Source organism: Micrasema longulum, unplaced genomic scaffold, assembly GCF_059751315.1.
Source record: "Micrasema longulum isolate JH-2025_06_02 unplaced genomic scaffold, ASM5975131v1 h1tg000487l, whole genome shotgun sequence".
Lineage (NCBI taxonomy): Eukaryota > Metazoa > Arthropoda > Insecta > Trichoptera > Brachycentridae > Micrasema > Micrasema longulum.
In genome coordinates this window covers 1278632-1300538 of record NW_028277684.1, presented here as the reverse complement: position 1 = coordinate 1300538, position 21907 = coordinate 1278632, and the positions used below count along the sequence as shown (strand labels likewise).

Here is a 21907-nt window from a genome sequence, read left to right as displayed (position 1 = left end):
TCAACACAAACCTCGCAACATCAAAAGTTTTGACACTATTTATAGATATACAAAAACAGACTTTCAAACTTCAAGTGATCAACTGAAACTGGCGGTAAACTGAATATTTTGCCATGGAATTATCAAAATGTACTTACCAAAAGTAATTCTAATGATACCAGTAATTTTTCTTACTTTAATACGTGATTTTGTTAAGGGTTTTGACAATGGGCAAAATTGTCATGCTTGGGCAAAATTGTCATGTTTTACGATACGTAAACAACGTATAAAAGTAATCAGAATACTGGTCTCTCCTGCAAAAAACCTTTAACTTCAAACCCCGCCCTCCAATTAAAATTTTGTAGGCTGTTAACACTTTTACAACACACCACACACCCCTCCGAAAAAGTGGAATAGTCCGGTGAACTTGTAAAGCGTCGTGAAGTATTTTGATATTTACACGACTTATCGCTGTCGTTAATAAAAATAATATACATAAACACCTAAATTCAACATTAATAAATGTGAAATAACCATTATATTCTTTGTTAGAGAGCTATTTTATGCATTTGCCGGTGTAAACAAACTACACTTTCCCGGCTATTTTTACGTCAGTCTGCAGCTCTGTTTTATGTTGCTAAATAAGTGTTTGTTCATAGTTTAGTTAAATACGCTTGTTAACTACGCAATAACATTAAATTCGTATTGTTCAATTGCTACCATTCCGTGTAGTAAGAGAAAGAAGCATGTTCAAATTCAGTTGAAGCCGTGTACATGGTTTTTCAGTAGAACAATTTTGGCGCCTATTTGGATATTAACATTCGGTTTTTTAAGCTAAGTTGCGTGATCGTGGATTATTGTGAATGCAAACTGTTATTAATCTCAAAATAATCTCCCGGCTACACGTCGGCTATTGTACTCTTTGTGAGTACATTCGTAGTTGATTGTATCCTCCATTGACAATATTATCCAATAATAAAATGGCGGGAAGGTCACGTGACTTACTTCGTCCAATCGCAACCGAGGAATTTGAAATTCAGCGTTCTTTGTGTTTGTAAAATCAACATCAAAACACTGTAGTTTTGTGTGAAGTGAGAGATATTTGTGGTGTATCTGTCAATTTTGTGACAGAAAATTCGTTTAAATGTGTGAAATAGAGGATTTATCACTTGGGCATCAGGATATTTATTTCAATAAATATTCGGTAAGTGTTTTAAATTATATTTGTCTCTGAGTTATCAACGATTTGTGTTAAAAAACCCAGAAATATGTTCATACTACAAACACGTCCATAATGGAACCGCCCGACCCCATCCATGTCCCGCTCTTTTTGTGCTATACATACTGGGTATTTGTGTTTCGTGCAAACACAAATAATAATGTGTCAAATTTATAGCGCGAATACCGCTGAGAATGTTTACGTTTCATGAATATTTTCTTAGAGATACCAAGGAATATGATATCTACACGTAATTAGCACAAACATACATAATAAAATCTAATTAATGAGTATTCTTTTTTACTGCATTTACAAACAAATTGCATTTGAAATACTCTTATTTATTTATAATTTTTGTGCAATATTTACATTTTTGGGCTGTGATTTGTTTAATTTTTGTTTTGAAATATCGATGCGGCATTTTCAGTATTTATTTTTTGATTAGGAAGTATTTCGAAATGTAAAGCTTGTGTATAGTAATTTTAATTATATTATAGAAAAACTTTACTGTGTATAAAAATGTAGTTCTGAATTATTTTTTCGAAACTACTCTCTATTGTTTATGTTTTTAAAATAACGAATTGAGGTACTTTTTGTATGTCTATTGTAACAATACCCACTACTTCAATAATTCTTGTTGCAAAACTTATATTTCAAGTTTGTAAACAATTTGAGTAATAGTGCTTATTTTTCAAATAGAATCATTCCCTAAAGTAATAATCTTGTTTTAACTAAAGCCAATTGTGAATGCTAGATGAGAGAAGGGTTTTTAAAATAACTGTTCTGTTTTTTACAGGACTGCTTTGTCAGCAACACTATGGATCTCTATATAACAGACTCCTTGCAGGACATGCTTGATATGGATATCAAGTCTGAAATGGCCACGGATCTTGGGAGCGGCACAGACTTATCGGTTTGTTAACAATATTGTTTTATACCATATACTTAAATTATATAAATATACTGCAAATTACTTGCGACAGCCAAAACACAAATATTTTCAAAGATATTTATTTTCATGAATTTATTCTATCATAATCTTATGTTCAGTGTTACAAATGAAACAAATAACAACTTGAAAAATATGAACATGTAATGAGTGTTTTATTACAGGACACATTGGGAGTGAATTTCTCCGATCTCCCGCCCTTACTGGATATGGAGATGGATAATGCCACGACGTGGATTGCCGGCAGCAATTCTAGTTTACATAATTCCTCTAACTTTGTGCATAACTTGGACTTGTATGGTTCCGAAGCAAACGCAGTCATGGTAAATCCCAATTCAGTGATGCCTTCGATATTTTCCGAGTCGCCCGTAAAAATAGTGAACCAGAACTCTTCCAATTTGATGTTGAATTCTTTACACAACCGCTCGACGAGTTCGTCCCCATCACCGAGCCCCATGGATGAGAAGAGCCACCTGACCTTCTCTCCTAACACTATCAAGGTGTGCAAGGTCAAGGAGGAGCTGGAGGAAGACAGCGAGGCGAGCTCAGGTGACCTGGAGCCCTCCTCGGAAGGAACCAATTTTGTGTTCATCAAGAAAGAACAGATAAAGAAGGATTTAAGCGAGGAAATGGACTGCAAACCTTTCAAGCTGAACACGCCACCCGTGACTTCCCTCAGAATAAAGAGTTCGCAACCGGAAATTCTGAAGCTGAATAGGAATACCTCCATACTGAATACCAACCAAAGGTTATCTGGAACTCAGTATGTAGCGCAAACTATTGGCCAAAAGACGTACATCTCCAGTAGTATCCAAATCATCGGCCACCAGCAATCTAGAACAATTCTCACTAATGGAAATAAAAATCCCACCACGATTTTGATAGACAATGGTGCTTTCAATAATAACAAGCAGGTCCTAAAGACAACCATATCTGGCTCGGCTTTCAGTGATAGTAATAATTGTAGTCCTAAGTATGTGACCGCTAATAAAGTGGCACTGTGCGGAGAGTTTCCTAAGCCGGCGTATTCCTACTCTTGTCTTATAGCGATGGCACTCAAGAATTCACGGACAGGAAGTCTTCCAGTTTCTGAAATTTATAATTTTATGTGGTAAGTACTGTTTTCATTCAGTTGTTGGCTAACGTAAAATAAAAAAAATTGCATGCTTTAATATTTTTTCCACTTAAAAAATTAGCTTATCATTCAGTTTAAAATTTTTAATTCGTTCTAATTTATATTAATTACTTCCAAGACTATTTTTAGGCATGTTTATCAATATTTTTTTATTTTTTTCAGTAAACATTTCCCATATTTTAAGACAGCTCCAAATGGTTGGAAAAATTCTGTCCGGCATAATCTTAGTCTCAATAAATGTTTTGAAAAAATTGAAAAACCTTCAACTAATGGGGGTCAAAGAAAAGGTAATTATTTCATTTACTTTGAGGTCTTTTACTTTTTATTTAAACATATGTATTGTAACTGCAATGCGGTAAAATTAAATTGACATTATTAATATGTTAATTCAATTTTAATTCTACTGAATTAAAAATATATTAGGTGCTTACCTATGAAATTGTCATTTTTACAAACTGGCTGATTTAAACGCGGCTAACTTTGGCTTGCATAGGAATCCCAAATATAATGCGGTTTTTCTTTCCTTTAAAATCAGTGAAATCATTTGTTTTTTCATCGTTTATTATTTCCTAGATATTTTCATAAATTTAGTGGTGGTCAAGTTGAAAATTCACATTCACTTACTCCACTTCATTACTTTTTAAAAACAAGTTCCTTCGCGGTACTAACGTGGCGCACACATCATCTATGATGTGTACTAGCTGAATACCGCAAGCAAATGTGTTGCGTGTTTTTGATTTGATCACTTTCATTTGGAAAATCGACCTGAAAATTTAGACTTTCAAATTTTGATTTTGATTAAATGTTGAAGAAAGAAAAGAAGCTTGTGGTAATAGTATGGTGATCCTATGTTAGCTTTATCTACTTCAGCTTCATAAGATCTGGCTCAACTGTAACTGCAGATGTATATAATTGCAGTCAATTATGGAGAAGTTTGCCATAAAACATTTTAACTTGGTCAATTGCTCATCACGACTGCTGCTTTACAACAACGCCTAGCTGCACACTTCATGGCAGACGGTCTCTAAGCTGCAAGAGCTGAAGCTGGAGTCTCTCCGTCACTCAGCATACCCACTGAACCTTGCTCCAACTGATTACCATTTTTTTCGAAATTTTGATAACTTTTAGAAGGAAAAAAAAAATTAACTCTGAAGAGTTGATAAAAAATGCCTTCATAGCATTTGCCAACTCTCACCCACAAGACTTTTACAGCAATTGCATCAATCCGCTACAATTTAATTGGCAAAACTATATAGATAATATGGGAAAATATTTTGATTAATTCAATATACTAGGTTGGGGAAAAAGTAATTACAAATTTTTCGCCCTTTTTTTAAAACTAAGTATATCTCGTTCATTATTGGTCACATCTGATCGTACGATATGGCGTTGTAAAGGTGTGAGTGTATACTACAAACGCTTCTTTGACAGTATTGCGCTTGGTTGGTTCAGTCGTGAACTATCATGCGTTGAGTATGGAGGTCTCAAATGAAGATATTTGGCATATTTTCCATTTTTACTACTTGAAAAGGAAAAACGCGTCGAAAGCAACCAAAAATATATATGATAATATATGCGATGTATACTGGGCCGATACTCTTTCGGTTCGAGCGATTTCGTTCTGGTGTAGTGGAGGTGAATGATGCACCACACTCTGGCAGGCCTGTCGTCGAAAATGTCGATAAAATCATGGAAAACATCGAGATAGATGTTAGCAGTCGTAGCATTGCCCAGGAGCTGAATATCGACCATAAAACCATTTGCAGAAGGCTGGATTTAAAAAAAAGCTCAGTGTTTAGGCGCCACACGAGCTGACGCAAAAAAAACCTCATGGACAGAATTTCCATCTGCGAATCGCTGCTGAATCGCAACAAAATCAACCTGTTTCTGAAGCGGGTGGTGACTGGTGATGAAAAGTGGGTAACTTACGACAATGTCAAGCAACAGAGATCGTGGTAGAAAGCCAACAAAGTGGCCAAGACCGTGGCCAATCCAGAACTGATGGCCAGGAAGGTGTTGCTGTGTGTTTGGTGGGATTGGCAGGAAATGCTCTACTATGAGTTGCTTCCCTATGGCTCAATTCTGCCCTCTACTGTGAACAACTTGACTGTTTGAAGCTGGCGATCAAACAGAAGCGGCCTGCATTGGTGAATAGGAAAGGAATCGTTTTTCATCAGAACAACGCCAAGCCACACACATCTTTGATAATGCGCCAGAAGCTCCTAGAGCTCGGATGGGAAGTTCTTATGCATCCACCCTATAGTCCGGACCTGGCACCAAGTGACTAACACCTATTCCTGTCTATGGCCAACGCGCTTTAGGGAAAAAATTTGGACACAATAGAGGCCTGTGAAAATTGGTTGTTCGAGTTTTTTGCCAATAGGGACAAGGGCTTCTACAAGAGGGGCATAATGAAGTTGGATTCTCATTGGCAACAAGTTGTCGAACAGAACGGCGCATATTTTACTAAAATCGGATGATTGTAACACTATAAAGCATTGAAATAGAGCGAAAAATACGAAATTCCTTTTTCCCCAACCCATTATAATATTCATACAAAATAAATACAGTCAAACTTGTTTATAACGCTCACAGAAATAGCGAGATCTCGGATGTAATGAGGAAACATAGTTGACATTTTAATATATAGTGTTCTCTATACATTTATTCGCTTTTATAATGAGCTACTTCTCAGACATATTGAATAAAAATATTGTCAACAATGGAGCTAATTTTTAAAGCATAGTTTTTGAAATAAGAACTTGAGTAATTAAATCTAAATGGGCTGCTCACTTGGGATCGGATTACGTTTATGACACTATGTAAGTGTCTTAGTACCTTATCAGTGTTTTTGCCAACATTGAAAAAGTATCACACATATGATTGAAATTTTGTGACAAAATCTAAGCTTTGTGAACTCGGTAAATACCGGCTTGGCACGTTATAATTTAAACCTTATTTCGCAGTTTATGAATGGCATCATTGTTTCAGAGGTTTTAATCATGTCAATGCTATCAGACCAGTTAAAAACTAACTCTTGAATTATTCACATGTCTACCAACAAGAAGAAGTGTCTCTCAATTCGTGAAAAAGTGGCAATTATTTATGAAATAGTACGTGGCCCGAAAAATATTGAAAGTGTGTAAAAAGTTTTCTCTTTAACATTGTGTAAAAATAAGAATGTTTATTTATATGCATTTGACGGACACTAACAAATTTAGAATGTGGTATGTTTGTAAGCATTTATTATAATTTTCCTTGACAGTTTTATTTTTAAATTATCTGTACAAATGTAAATGTATATTTATTTACATAGTGGCAATATGTAATGGTGATTGTATTTTTAAAAAAAACATTTTCTGCTATAACAAATAATGCTTATAACAAATTCAGTCAGTCCCATCTCCGTAATGACTAAGTTCGACTGTGGTTGAATTTTTCTATACAAAATTGATAATTTTACAAGCACCTAATACATGACATAAAAGTATTTAGTTTTCTGACATTCGCTGAAAACCACACAGTGAAATTTATTTCATAATTTGGTCATATTATTTTTTTTAAAAATGCCATTTCATTGCAATAAAAAAAATATGTAAATAAAATAATGATTGAAATTAATTTATTTTAAAAAGTTTTCAAATAAATCATTCATAAAAATAAACAAATACGTATTTGTGGAAATATTATGTTTGTTTCATAACTATGCTAAATTTCAGGGTGCTTATGGGCCATGAATCCCTCCAAAGTGAGCAAGATGGATGAGGAGGTGCAGAAGTGGTCGCGGAAAGACCCGCAGGCCATCCGTAAGGCGATGGTGCGGCCCGACAGCCTGGAAGCCTTGGAGAGGGGGGAGATGAAGTACTGCGGCACGGAAGATGGCGGGGGACAGGCGGAAGAAGAGTGTTCGGATGATGACTTAGACGTTGATGAGATGATTCAAGCCGATGATCAGGCAGCTGATGTTGAGGTTTTTATTTTCATCAACAATATTTTGAGTATTTTTCATGTACACCACCTTTCCCCCGGCTACAATTTACAGTTTAGTGCGTGACTAAAATCAAAATCCTGGACTAGTGTTTTCGACTCGATGGCTATTCTGTAATAGAAAGACCAGTGAAAATTTGTCCACCCCGTGGTGTAGTGGTTGACGCTTGTGCTCAAGGTCCCGGTTTTGATTCTCAGCAAGTAACAGATTTATATAAGATTGATCGTCTTAACTTCAAGTAACAGATTATCAAAATACGCTGTATTTATACATACATCTTTCAGGATTTTTATCTGAGAGTAGCCAGCTATAAGGTCGAAAACACTTGTCCGGGATTCGGGTTCTGTTTCACGCACAGAACTGCATTTTTCATTCCGCCTGGATACGGGAATATAATATCAAAGAAATATTATAAAGAAAGCAATAATTTTTATATCTTAAATATACATACATATTAAGTTAAAATTATTTTTTTTTCTTTAGGTTATGGAAACAACATTTGATGAAGTAGATATTGAAGAGACTATTCCACTTAAACTTAAGTTTTCCTTGGCATCAGAGTTTCATCATACAGGTATTGTTTATTTTTTGTAATCCCTATTTTTTATTACCTTTATTTATTTCCTCGATGTAACTGGATATCCTTTTTATCTCTAGTTCAAGCTAGGCAGAGTAATGTTACGCCTAGTTATCACCTTAACCAGCCAATCACTTTCTCAAAAAATGTCTGTCCGTGAACAATAATACAAAATAATATGTCTATGACTAGGTTTTAGTATAAGATAGTTCCTCCATCTGAATAAATTAATACCTCGAGTGAAAAGGGGGGCAACCGCATTATTGATGATCGTCAAGTTTAATTAAGTAAAATAGTAATATAATAAGAGGAAATTACCAAGCTAATCCACACTCCGGAATTAAACTAGAGGATCATGGGGTCACCTGCAACAACTAATTGCAATAGGCTGCAAGAAAATAATCCCAAAAACATTTTGTGTATTTTTTTTCATAACTTCCTTTCTTCCCTTGCCTTTCCCCCACCTTGTGACAAGCCCCTAAAATAGTGGCTTAGCGGGGTTATTCCTTTAAACAAAGAAAATTGACAAATGTTTTAATTTTTTGGGACATTGCCTGATAATGAGAAAGTTCAGGGGTTTTTTTTGTTTTTTTTATTCGATAGACTTAAACAAAGTCAAAAAAAGATTTATTACAGTTTTATGTATCGTATTATCGGCGCTATGATTTTTTTAAAGATTTGTATTTCTTAAATTACTCCACGTGTGACGTCTCAAGTTCTCTTCCGCTTCTTCTGTTGTAGGACCTCTAAAATATAAACTATGTCTGTTTAAGTAAATTTGTAAAATATTAGTAGAATTCAAATTGGCTAGAGAAAGATCGCTCAAGCACATTGATAATTTAACTTAATATTTTACACTAGCGCGTATCCCTGTTTTGTGTATATTTTATATTAAATAACAGGTTGTGCCTAATTAAGCAGACAGTGCATAATCCAGATAAACTCGTAGGAAATGTATCGTTATTTAAATAAACTGCTGTTTATATTTGTTTAATACATAGTACCTTTTCCTTAGAAATTCCTGCCAAGAGAGCAAAAGCAAGCTTCCTGTACCAAGCTGTGAACACAACTCCCGCTCACACCAACCGGCGGAAAACTCCGCTAGTTAATCGGATAGCTTAAACCAATTTAGTTTATCACCTGACAGACTGAGCTATTCGCCGGTGTCTATATCACATCTAATCACCTGAGAACAATTATTTATTATGTTAGAATATGTTTATTTTAATCCACCGACAGCTGTGCGCTTCTTGTACAAACTACTTAATGAAATGGATTTATTTATTATTACACTGAAATATCATTTCCAATTTCGAATATAAATATAATGTTATGTGTAAGGTATCGTGAATATATTTACTTATTGATACTATGTACTAGAAGATAAAAATTAAACATTTTGAAAGTAATATTTTCGGATCTCAATAGCAAACAATTTATGTAGAAATCAAAATAATCTCGAAATATTTTTTTATCATATATGTATATATTATATTATATAATATATGTTTATCGAATGTCCTTTTGATATATTTAATAATAAAGTAAATTATTTTTAAGGTTTTCTATTAAGATGAAATTTTTCTTTAAATAGATAGTTCACTTTATTTTATAAATATCCAAAAAGTTTCGGGTATAATCCTCCCCGGTATATAAAGAAATTGTATCTTTTCTAGTTTATTTATAGTAGAATGTCTGTTTCGCCATCTTTAAACGGCAACTCGCATTCGAGAGGTCAATTTACTTTACAACTACTATTAGTAACACCTGTAAGGTTATATTACTGACTAAACTCGGCACACTCCTGCTACAGGCGGCTGAGTCAGATTCGTTACTTTTGTCATCAAATAATATGGAAGAAAAATTTACCAATAAGTGCAGTGCATATCTGATAAAATACTTGTACAATGTAGTGTTTTTTCTCTAACATTTATTGGAGTAATATAAATAGATTTATCACTATTTTGTAACAATTTAATATGTATGTATAAAGATTATAATTATAGAATTCCTTAAAAATATTTTTTCTGCATAATACAGCAATCAGTCACGCTCAGTTTTTCAAAGACAAGAACAGGTTCATGCCTCTAAAAGTTTCATCTCTTGGGTGGGAGAATTTATGAAATATAATAAATTCAATTTATATTTATTTTGTAAAGCTCCCTTAAGGTATCATATTACGAAAATGGCGCTATATAGGTTATTCATATTTCCGATGACAGAATGGTGAAATGAAAAATGACACAATGCGTAAAAAAGCTTTTTAATCAGTCCACGGCAGGTCTTAAAACCTGAAAATGCCTAGACTTCCATATTCTCTTCTCAAAAATATTCTCCGTCTCAATAGAAATATCTGTCGAACTATTTTATTATTTTTCGCAAACTATATAACTCTCAAAATTGATAACTTTGAAATCAAAGATATCAGATTTTTTATTTTTCTGTATATTATAATTGAGGTACATGTATGTATGCTATATTGAAACACTGGTTAAATGTGTACAATGTATTAATTTTATATATTTTGTAAAGCATTATACGTGTAGGATAAACGTGACTTTGATTGTAAAATGAATTAAACTAGAATGCGCTAGTATATACTTTTATGAACAAAAAACAGTCATTTTTATTTCATTCCACATCAATCGATAGTCTTGTCATATGTCGCTGTAGTTTTTACTATTTTTATAGTGTTGCTAACATCGGAAGGTGGGCAACTTCTATGACAACGACCCGAAAATGACATATTGTGTAAAAGTAAGTAGTACAAACATATGTTTACTCGGTGCAACTTGATGTGTAAATAGTATACATAGGCGAGTTATTTATACATTTATTAGGCTGTATTTTACAGATTAGAAAACAAACAAGAAAATGCTCAGAAATCTGAATGAAATTTTGCGAGTCTAGGAAATTTCACAAATATTTTATTTCATACACCAATCAATTTCCCGATTTTCAATTAGTCTAAGATGATGTGCAATACCTAACCGCACAATACTGGGCATAGCTTATGAGGAAAAGTATAGATAATTCTCAAACTTAAAAATAATATATGAATTCTTATTAGATTTCATCGTTTGATGCAATGGCTGCCTTTTTCTGATTTTTTAATAGTGTTTATTATGCGCAGAGATTGAAAAGTTTATTAAAATTACGGCATGTTCTAATGTTTTGTATTCACAGATGAGATTTCAACTGATTGACATAATATTTTCTGAGCCGAATTCTTATCAGTTTTCTGACTTGTATAATATAGCTTCAATACTGTTTCACTTATACATATAAGACCATTTTTTGTGGCAAACTAAACATTCTTAACTTCCGTCGACTTCTGGTTTATGGATGTACGGATCCTTGCCCATTCTGTATTAGTTCAACATATGCTCTTAAGGTCTAAGATATGCGTTAAAAGTATGATTATTTCATGTCCCTTATTCTAAATAAATTATACGCTAATATATTGTTTGATTTGACAAATATTGCGTATGAAATTGTGAAAGTGTATCTTAGTTAAGAGTGGAAAAATGGTTGAAGTATACAATTCTTAGGCTGTGTACTGAGTGATTTCCAAATTGTCAGATTATTATTATTAAGTAATTTTGTGAAAATCTATGTAGTGTTTAGTCATATGTACATTAATATAATTTTACGTTTTGAACATCCATTCACTTAGTGGAAAAATTAAATCATCAAATTATATTGGTTTTTTTTTAAAAATATTTTCTGTAAAACGTATGTTTGCATATAACAATAAAAACATATTAGTAATAAATTACTAATATGTTTTTATTGGTGAAATAAGATCAATATTATATTGGCTCATAAATATTATTTATCTAATAACAATATATGTAATCGGTTTTCAGATTTATGTTTGTCAGTTTATTTTGGTAGCTACGTAAAACTCGGAGTTACGTAAAAATATTTACTTTAGTGTTTTTAATTTTGTAATTATATATTTATTGGACAGAACATATTACAGTGATTGTGGGTGATTCTGAAGAACATTGTAGAGAATAGATAAGATTAGAGAGATTGTCAAATCAACACCAGCTATTTTTATATAATACGTAGTGTATGGGAAGCAAGGAGTATATAAGTTGTATGTCAAGTCTTCCCTCAACTTGAAGCTTTAAATATGTAAATGATAAAATTATGCTGCCCTCTTTTCTACAGAGTTTTGTCTACCGATGCCCAATAATATATGGTAAACTTGAGGTTTATTTAGTTATTGAAATAAATATGATGGCTTATCTGGAAACCCTTTAATATTCACAATAATAATATATTCATATGTAAATATTGAAGATTAACAATTTGTGTTTTAATCGGTTTATTTATTAAGGGGGTACACTTAAGGTTTAAAGCTCCTGTCCACTTGTATGTTCATGATAACATTATATTTACAATAATTAGATTGTTTCTGATTCTGTGGTAGATTTTATATATCAATGTTTTTTCTTCAAACCTGCTCTGCCACAACTTTATTACTATTTTTAACTAAAAAATAAAATCATCTTCAAAACAACAACAAAAGAACAACAAAAGAACATTTTATTTTTATCTCTTTGTTTTTTTTCTTCTCAGCATAATATTGTAGCGACTTGATAGTATAATGTTATTTCATAATGTATGGATGCAAATGTGATAATTTATTCAATTCTGTTTACTTTTATATTAAGTAAAGTGGCCAGGAACTTCATACCTTGACCGTACACAAAGTGATTTCCATTTAACTCTGATAATATATTTCATTATTATTCATTCAGATTGATAGTTAAGTATGTATGTACTTTATTATATGCGATATAAGAAATGGTATGTCTTTTATATCTTGGAAATGATTGATTTTCAAGGTAGGTACAAGTTTTCTGTGAAATGTAGAAGTAGGATTTATATACTTCATAGAGGCAAGTTAAGTGGGAACATTACAATTATTATCTAAATCTCAATGAATTAAAGATCTTTTTATTGATTATTATGTATGTTAGAATTAAAGAAAATAAACTATTCAATCATTAGAAAATATTAATATAAATGGAATATTTTATGCTAGCTAAGAGGATGCAATTAGAAGAAAATATTTATTTTCATTAATTATTGTTACCCATTCTGTAGTGACAAAATTGAACTACTACTTTTTTGTCCAACAAATATTATTTTGTATAATTTTTAACTATGACATTGCCAAATTAATGCAAACATAATTATGTTTTCCGGAAGCTCTTATTGACTTTTTCTTTGCGTCTCTATCGCTCTGGTTAATTTTAGTATTCTTCGGATTTATCGAGAAACCAATCAAAATCCCGAGACCTAACTTACCTACTCGAGCGTTGATTTTCCCGAGCAATGGTACCAAGAGGATTGCTGTGGGAATAGATCAGTCCGAATAATGTACAATACATACTAAGTACTCGTTTATATAGTTAAGAGAAGAGTCATTTAGTTAACAAATGTGGAATCAATGTTTACTGTCTGTTATAAGTGGAATATTATAATATAGACATACGTATTCCTAAGTAATATAATCTAGCTTTAAGTAATGTAGTGGCAATAAGAGGATGTATGGCACGTACCTATTAATGTATGTATGTTTGCATTGAGTAAGATATATCGGTTTAGTTTACTGAGGAAGGCTCTCTTATGTACTGGAATAGTGCAAGGGTTGTGTAGTGTGAATTTGATTTGATTTTTGATCAATGTTAAAAACATAGAACTTCAACTGTTATGTGATAGTATTTTTAACAATTATTAGTTCAATAGTAGTACGCATTTATAATTCATAGAAGGATGCATTTAATGATATGAATTACACTGAAATAGTTTGGTAAGTTTTACATCTGTGTTCAATATCTCTACTTTCAATTAGGCAGGAAAGCATTTTTACAAGTACTCATTTATATAATTCGATATGTTTTGTATAAAGAAAAGTGCAACATTTTATACTTAATTATTTGATATTTTGTATTTTTTCACTACCAGTATTTTAATAATAGCTAGGAGGTTGTAGTATAAATAAAGTCTTAGGACGAATTTCTATGAATAAATGGAATAGATTTAATTTTGTATTAAAATTTTGTAATAAAAGAAAAATATTCTAATTCTGTTTTATTTGTTACTCCCTTCCACCCAAACCAATTTTCAGAACATTTCCAAGAGAAGACCCAATTAGTTTCGCTGCATACAAAAAATGGTTAGTACTTTTGCCCATGTCACATTCATTTTGTTTTTTTGCGGCCTATTACTGGATGACAGGATTTCTAAATAAAAACACCAGAAATTTGAAATGCTGTAAAGGACAAATTGTAAATTGTTTGAAAGAATATTTAAGAAAAGAAACATTTTTTTTGTTTTCACTTAGTTTCAAAATTATGTATTTTTTTAAGTTTTCTCTTCTCTGGATAAATTGAACGAACGTCAGCGATTTACACTTTGTCATTTCAGCATTTAAACTTTCCGCCAACACGACTCGCAAAATAAGCATGTTCTATCGCCCAGTGGGAGATATGACCTTGAAATATGTTTTTAATCCTGGGATGGGCGAATGTTGACCAACTGAAAAGACAAAATAGGGGGCCCCTCTGGATATGCGCAGGCGCCTTATGAGTTCAATGACATTTGGCAATGCCAATTTACAGACAACGATCTACATACAGGCCAGCATACCAAAATATCTGTAGTCTGTGAGCATACCGAAACAAAATGTCCGCCGTATGGGGCTATAGTAAATCTGTGTAAGAGTACAACTGTCAAATGTTACTGCTGTAAAGTACCCAGAGACGAGTTGCAATGAGTTGATTTAACAGTATTATAATTTAAACCTTACATTTTTGACGGAATTAATAATAAATAGTTTCATTAAAACAATACGTACATATATATTTATTATTAATTACAACATATTAAAAATTCAATCATTTGAATGGTTTCATAAATAAAATAAGACCCATGTAAAAAAACAATATTAATTTAATTTGAATTCATAAATAAAACAATGAATACAGGGTTATTCAATTTATTCAACACGTAATGAAATTACGATATACATTTAAGTAATAAACGAATAAAAAAAGTGAAAGACAGTGGTAGTATCTACAATTACATAAAACATATCCCACCTATCAATGAATAAAACAAAAAGTTTAAGCTGTTTTATAAAATCTTAAAGTTATTGGTCAGGGCCAGTTCAGATGCCAAAAATACCGTGGTTCAATAGAATGGATTAATAAATTAATTACGTGCGAGTAAATAGAAACGCAATAAGTAATATGGCATGTACATCTTTATTATGACATATATTAAATAAATAGGTGTAGGTGACTCAATTCTAGTTGAGGCTAACCAATACATTCAAAGGCTTCCAAAGGCTACAATAGTGTGTGTTTATTGAACACGTAGGCCCAATTTGCACAAATCGTCTAAATCCACACAGCACGGTAAAATTAAGGTGGATTGACATTTATTATATTATTTTGTATTTATCTAAAATTTATTATATGTATGCAGGTATTATTATTTTTATTTATCTTGCTGTACTCGTATATTTATCCCAGTGACTTATTATTTGGGACTTTCGGGACTCAGGGCAGCAAAAAAATACATTTTTACTAAATAGCATGTATACATAATATTAATAAGATGACAAAAGTATACACGGTATTAAAGGAAAACAAAATTAAGAATTATGAATTACAGTAGAAGTAAGAGTAAACAAAAAAATATTACTAGGATCATCTTTCGAATACTTACAAAAACTAACATTTTAAACATTTGCATCTGCATTGATTTAAGTAAGTATAATAGTAATAATAAAAAAAGAAATTAAGTTTATTCAAAATTTAGCATTAATTGATAAAATAATTAACAAAACGATGTGAACGAAAATTCAAAATAAAAGCATATCACTAATTTTAGGTTAAAACAAAAAAAATACATCACTTGTTTTCACATATTATACTCTGATTATGCTTATTTACTAAAACTTAACCTATTTTATATTCATAGTAAGTACTGCTAAATATTAATTTGTCCTCGTTGATAAACGAAAATGTATTATTCCGTTGCTCGAAATTCTACAGATTTCTAACCCTTTTCCGAAAAATTCCCGCTGGCGGCCGCGCGCGGTGGTGGGGGTAATAATATTGTTCCACCGAGATAGCTTGTCTGTTTATCTCGGTGGCGATGTCCCAAGACATGTTTTTTATCCTACAATTGCTGTTTACACGTGGACAATGGTCGAGTCCTGCGCGCGGTGATGGGGTAATCATTGTTCCGCGGAGGATAATTTGCTCCCGGCCTGCCCATCTATCTCGGAAGCGATATCCAGAGACAAACTTTTGTCCTACAAATTGCTGTTTACACGTGGACAATGGTCGAGTCTTGGGACAAAACAATATTGTATTGTCCACTCGTAAACAAGGCTTTACTGAAAGAAAATGGGTAGGAAAAAAAATAAAATGATTATTTGTATCTGATGTATACGATGTTGGCATCGCTCATCAGTCCAGAGATCAATCCAGTTATAATTTGTTTTGAAAATAAAACATGTCTCGACAGGCCGGGAAAATAATTTGTGGAACAAATAATTAGAGTAAATATTTTGTTTCTTTATTTTTATTTCTCTTTTAAAGTAGGGTCGGGTCACATTTGACATTTGTCGGTTTTAGCTTCATAGTGAGGTGACCTGCTTAAAAACATCGATTAAAGTGAATGAATCGATTCGGACTTCAAACATAATATATGTGAATTGAATTCAGTTACTATGAAAAAGTACTTATAGGTACTGTAATTTTATTTTAAAAATCATAAGTCGAATCCCTGTCCCATTATTAATTTCTATCGTAAATTTAAGGAACAAAATAAGATAAGTACATAATGAACAAAATAATCAACATTCGATTTTTCTGGGTAACACCCCTAGGTAAATAGTAAAATTACCTTCTTTTGTCATTATTACAATAAATATGTAATCGTAATTGAAAAGCGATAAATGCTGTTCTAAATTTGAAAAATTAAATAATATTTTATTATCGCTTTTACAAGGTTATGTTATGTGGTTGAATTTTGATGAAGTGTCAAATGTGACCTATTAAATTGGCCCTACTGTAATTCATAAAATTATTTTAGACATTCGTTGTAACTGTCAATAATAATTATTGACGTAGAATTTTTTTGTTGAGTTCTGATTATTGCATACAATATGATAAAGTAACTTTGTAAGAGGTATATTTTAATATTAACTCATTATTATTAGTCGTACGTTCATCAGTTGACTTTCGTTTAATCATACCATACTCATTTATATTTTTATTATTTGAGGTTACTTTTAACAAAAACACAATAACATGGCTTCGACGAGAGAAATTATTTCATTACAATTTGGCCACTACTCTAATTTTGTTGGAGCTCACTTTTGGAATATACAAGAATTGAGTTTCGATTATACTGGAAAAGTATCTAGTGATATTAATCACGATGTTCTATACAGAGAGGGCCTTACCTTTGATAATAAAGTAACATACACACCTCGATTATTACTTACCGATTTAAAAGGAAGTTTAAAAACTCTACCGCAGACTGGCTTAGACCAAACATGTGCAGAACTAGTTGAAGATGATATTTTATGGACAAATGTTGAGAAAAAAGAAGAACCAAGAATAGAAAAGAATGATTACCTGAAATATATTGACAGTCAGAGTGAAGCTGTACCGGGCTTTGATGAAGATTATGATTTTGGAAAAAATATTTCCACATGGACAGATTTTCTCTACCCAAGGTTTCATCAAAGAACTGTAAATATTGTCGAAGAATTTAAGCACAATGATGATGAGGTAATCTAAATTTATTTTTTTATAAATTACTATCTGATCATATTTATGTATTGACTGTGTTCAGGACAAAAGGCCACAATTCTGGAAAAAGCAGTTTCATTATTTCTAATGTGTTTGAAACTAACTGCGTAGGTCTTCTATTCTAGCAAAAGGATTTGAACTGTAGAATGTCTATGGACTTAAATCCTTTTGCCAGAATTTGTATAAGGTTTACTCAATTGGTTTTAAAAACATTTGAAAAAATGAAACAGTTTTTTCCAGAATTATGAACACGGTGAATATAATTAATTAATGGATCATATACTTACGTTAATTGTGGTGTCTTTAAATGGACTTTGTAATAGTATAATGTATTCTTTATATGTTTTTCTATTATAAATAAAGTATTTGTTATAACAGCGAATCTTACAAAATTTTTACAGACATGAAAAAAGTTAAGACCGTAAGTTATATTGTTCAGTGTGTTAGGCTAAGTGTTCACCTGAGATAAAATCTTGAGAAAGTCTCGAGATCGGTCTCAGGGTGTTATCTATTTGAAATCACTTGCGGTCTCGAGTTAGATATGGGAGATTCAACAATGTTTTGAGTATGTCCAAATGCTTCCAGACTGGCTGGATTTCCTCTCTAGGGAGTTGTTCATATTTAAATTTGTTGCACCCTTCCCAAAAGGGTTTTCACTCTCTGTTGCAACAAATTTAAATAGATATGGGAGATTCCACACTGACTTTAGTCTCGAGACCAATACAATTCCTTGTAGACCAGAGAGTTAACACGCAGTCTGCTGTGTGACTTGATCGCACGTTTATGTGTTTTTAGTTTTCCAAATGGATCCTCGTCAGGCCATAGCTTTTTCAATTGCGTATAAGATTGTGCAAAAACGGAAAATAGAAAAAAGAAGTATCGACACAAATGGGTGGATCGTCGAATTGACTTTGGAGCATGTTCAACTCTCGTAAATGAGTTGCGGTTGGAGAATGCACAGCAGTTGGAAAAATTTATTCGGATGTCTGCAGTGGAGTTTGAACGGCTTTTAAATTTAGTAAAACACCAGATTGTCAAGCAAGATACAAAATGTACAACTTGTGGTTAACATTCCATAAAAATTAATTTTCTTCATAAAGATTTATTAATTGAAAAATTCACTCATTTTATCAAATCAATTAAAACGTAAAATAACGCAAAAAATGCAATGCGCTGTTTGAGGGTGCTCTCAGCTCTTTTGACATTGACGAAAGACTAGAGACTTAATCTCGAGTGCAGGAATGAACATGTCCACTTGCGACACGTGTAGTCTCGGCGACCAGTAACGACTTGCCTCCGAGAGTGCTCTCAGGCCCATATACATTTGTGAGTCTGGTCTCGAGACTATTTTGTCTTAAGTGGACACTTACCCTTAAAGTTACCTTTAATATGCTTACAGGTCCTCTTTGAAACCTTCAATGCTGGTATAAATATTTGGAAGACGGAACAATTCTCAGAAATATTTTGTGATAATATTCGCCACTACAGTGAAGAATGTGATAGTATGCAAGGATTTCAAATACTTCTAGACGCTACAGATGGGTTTGGAGGTTTGGCTACTCAGTGTCTGCAATACCTTAAAGATGAATATCCTAATAAGTCACTTTTTGCGCTACCTTTAATAGCCTCACATTTCTCAGATAATAATTCTGTGGATCAGAAGCAAAGAGAGTTATCAAATTTAAGAGACTCTACAAGGCTAGTAAATCTTGTCCAAACGTTTGAAGAATTATTTGAAAATGCATCTCTGTTTACCCCCATGTGTACTGGAGAGAAAGGGTGGCGAAAACCAGGTTGTAAAAGAGAATTTTATAATGTAAACTATGATTCGGAAAGTTACTATCAATCTTCTTCTATTTTAGCATCCGCATTAGATACAATATCCTTGAAGTACCGCCGAAAGTGTAATGAATATAATTTATCGGACATATGTGTCGATATGACAGGATATGGAAGGAAAATGGCCGCTTCTAGTGTGGGTCTTCCATTTGAAATTAAACAAAAAGATTACCTGATAGATCATTTGGATAGACTAAACACACCTCTCTGGACTACACTGACCCCGAACTGTAATGTTTCGGTAGATAAAGTGTTTCAGCACATAACAATTCGGGGTATTCCCGAAAATAAGTTAAAGAAACCAGTCAGTAATGCTAAACATCAATTAAATATGGCAGCATACAATTGTAGTAGCGTCCAGGAAATGTTTCAATTTTATTTCCAATGCAATAGTTTTGCCTCCGCAAGTAACATTACAGTTTCTCCACATGGATTGCAAATAAAAACTCCTTATCCCAAAATGTTTAGCAAAGATTTAGATAAAAATGGATTTTTAAAGGAGTTTGTGAATGATGAATGTGCTGAAACTGTTCCCGTAATATCTGGATTACACAATGGTAACTTTATTTTCAATACATTAGAGAGTCTCAGGAGAGAAGCATCGCGAGTTAAAATACAAAAGTTACATAAATTTAATGAAGATGGACTTGAAGCAGATGATTTCAAAAATTGCTTGGATAATATAGCAGAATTACAATCAAATTATCAAGACAATTTTGAGCTTTAATTATTATTGCTATCTAAATCACTATATACTGGTTAATAGTCTTATATAGTGATTTTGGAGAGTAGGATTCTGTCTTCATGCGGATTTTCTTCATTGAACTTAATTATTCTCATTCTTACTAAACATATAAATGTATTATCAAATAACAAATATATTTTTTTTTTTAAATAAAAATAACCTTCCCCATATTCATAATCATTGTTACTAGTAAATTTATTCTCACATAGGATGAGCCTTGTAATAGAAAAGTCAGTTTTCTACTACCTGGGTGCTGTGCTGCCTAATGGCAGAAACTGCTCAAAAGCTTCAGGACCTTTTCAAAAGTCAATATATATTTCAATGGTATTTTACAGGTTCAATGTTCAGGAAATCTATAGGTTACCGTATAATGGAAAGTAACAAGTAGACCTTGAGGTCTGATCTAGTTGACCACCCCTGCTCTTGTGACAACTTACCCTAAAACTTATAAGGAATAATTATTAATCCTTGTAAGTTATCCCGCGTTATACAGATTTATATTTTTAATAAATAACGCATGCACTCGGTTTCAAATAGATTATGCATTATTGTTTTCATCGCATAATATAATTTATAAAGTTGATTGAAAAAATCAATTAAATTTAAAACCAAAATTTATTCGATTTTAAAAAAGTTATTTGCGGTCAGTGCGTTTGCATGGTAGGCAAACACGCTGACCACAACATCACTAGGCCGACAAGAGGTCTCAGGTTCGATTCCCAATACATGGTTGATATAAAATATTTATTTAAAAAGGTGTTTTTACACTAGAATATTTCATAGTTCCTGGACTGGCACAAGGGCCCTGATTACAATGGGAAGTTATCTTCAATTTTATCTACAAAGTAAAATTAAGTTTTCTGTGTGAAAAGCAGAATATGGATACATTTTTTTCTTTGAAACATGTTCAATTATAGGTTACCAGTGAAGATACTTGAAATGTTCATGCAAATATACTCATTTTCGTACACAAATATCGATTTTTCTTTATAGACGGTCGAAGATAACTCTATCAACTTCCCATTGTAAACCTTGAAGCATAAGACTGGCCACCTTACCTTCATGTAAGAAAATTGATCAAGATATGCTGCGATCGACATATCAATGTAGTGCCCAATGACTTATTTTGTATGAAAAGGGAATGAAAGAGTGTAATATAGGTCATCCGCCAGCACATAATGTCCCATAAGTTTATCCCTTTCTTTTGCATATTTGTCACTGTATCGTTTCATAATACCTTAGAGTACTATATAACGCCATATTTAAAAACTTAAATTTTAATACTCGTCTGCAATACAAATAGTTGTAGAAAGCAAAAATATAAAAAAATATTGCGATGCACTATGCACTACAAAATGTCATAATAATTTACTGCTCGTAATACCTGCTACGGGTCAAACATTTGCAACTAGTGGGAGTAGTGAATCCAATCCCTAATTTATGTTTATTTTACCCCCTAAGCACATAAGGGTAAGATAAATATTATTTAGTAAAAGTTAAATATACTACATGTCATAAAATATGCATGTATGTAGGTGTAGTCGGTTCAAATGTATCATTAGAATTGAGCCTTATATTATATCGGAACATGGGTTCAGAAAACCGAACAGGCGCTCCACTGA

At 32.4% G+C, this 21907-nt stretch overlaps 2 protein-coding genes and 1 long non-coding RNA gene across 7 annotated transcripts; 2 read left to right on the top strand and 1 right to left on the bottom strand.

Moving 5' to 3' along the window:
- The first annotated feature begins 371 nt into the window (after positions 1-371).
- On the top strand, positions 372-14371 carry LOC148281189 (uncharacterized). Its single transcript, XM_088227084.1, has 7 exons — positions 372-1183; positions 1995-2111; positions 2312-3258; positions 3445-3569; positions 7002-7252; positions 7754-7844; positions 8863-14371. Exons 1-7 carry the CDS (start codon positions 1124-1126, stop codon positions 8967-8969), a joined length of 1698 nt encoding a protein of 565 aa, XP_088083210.1. The 5' UTR covers positions 372-1123; the 3' UTR covers positions 8970-14371.
- Positions 2196-8924, bottom strand: LOC148281190 (uncharacterized). Of its 2 annotated transcripts, XR_015822402.1 has the most exons (4): positions 8852-8924; positions 8166-8593; positions 3714-4047; positions 2196-3236 (listed from the first exon to the last, which is right to left on the bottom strand). It is a non-coding gene; the product is annotated as an uncharacterized LOC148281190 (long non-coding RNA). The 2 variants fall into 2 exon arrangements; XR_015822403.1 differs by lacking the exons at positions 8166-8593; positions 8852-8924 and adding an exon at positions 6076-6994.
- Positions 14372-16337: 1966 nt separating the features above from the next.
- mst (misato mitochondrial distribution and morphology regulator) lies at positions 16338-20417 on the top strand. 4 transcript variants are annotated; one of them, XM_088227082.1, is made up of 3 exons: positions 16338-16440; positions 17169-17680; positions 19101-20417. In XM_088227082.1, exons 2-3 carry the CDS (start codon positions 17195-17197, stop codon positions 20265-20267), a joined length of 1653 nt encoding a protein of 550 aa, XP_088083208.1. In that variant the 5' UTR covers positions 16338-16440; positions 17169-17194; the 3' UTR covers positions 20268-20417. The 4 variants fall into 4 exon arrangements, with proteins under 4 accessions (XP_088083208.1, XP_088083209.1, XP_088083207.1 ...); XM_088227083.1 differs by lacking the exon at positions 16338-16440 and adding an exon at positions 16528-16629; XM_088227081.1 differs by lacking the exon at positions 16338-16440 and adding an exon at positions 16590-16770.
- The last annotated feature ends 1490 nt before the right edge of the window (positions 20418-21907 follow it).

Bases quoted from the DNA above. Each gene is read 5' to 3' on its own strand.
- mst (XM_088227082.1), top strand. From the start codon at position 17,195: ATGGCTTCGACGAGAGAAATTATTTCATTACAATTTGGCCACTACTCT. The intron at 17,681-19,100 runs GTAATCTAAATT...ATATGCTTACAG, and splicing joins TTAAGCACAATGATGATGAG to GTCCTCTTTGAAACCTTCAA.
- LOC148281189 (XM_088227084.1), top strand. From the start codon at position 1,124: ATGTGTGAAATAGAGGATTTATCACTTGGGCATCAGGATATTTATTTC. The intron at 3,259-3,444 runs GTAAGTACTGTT...TATTTTTTTCAG, and splicing joins GAAATTTATAATTTTATGTG to TAAACATTTCCCATATTTTA. The intron at 3,570-7,001 runs GTAATTATTTCA...GCTAAATTTCAG, and splicing joins TAATGGGGGTCAAAGAAAAG to GGTGCTTATGGGCCATGAAT.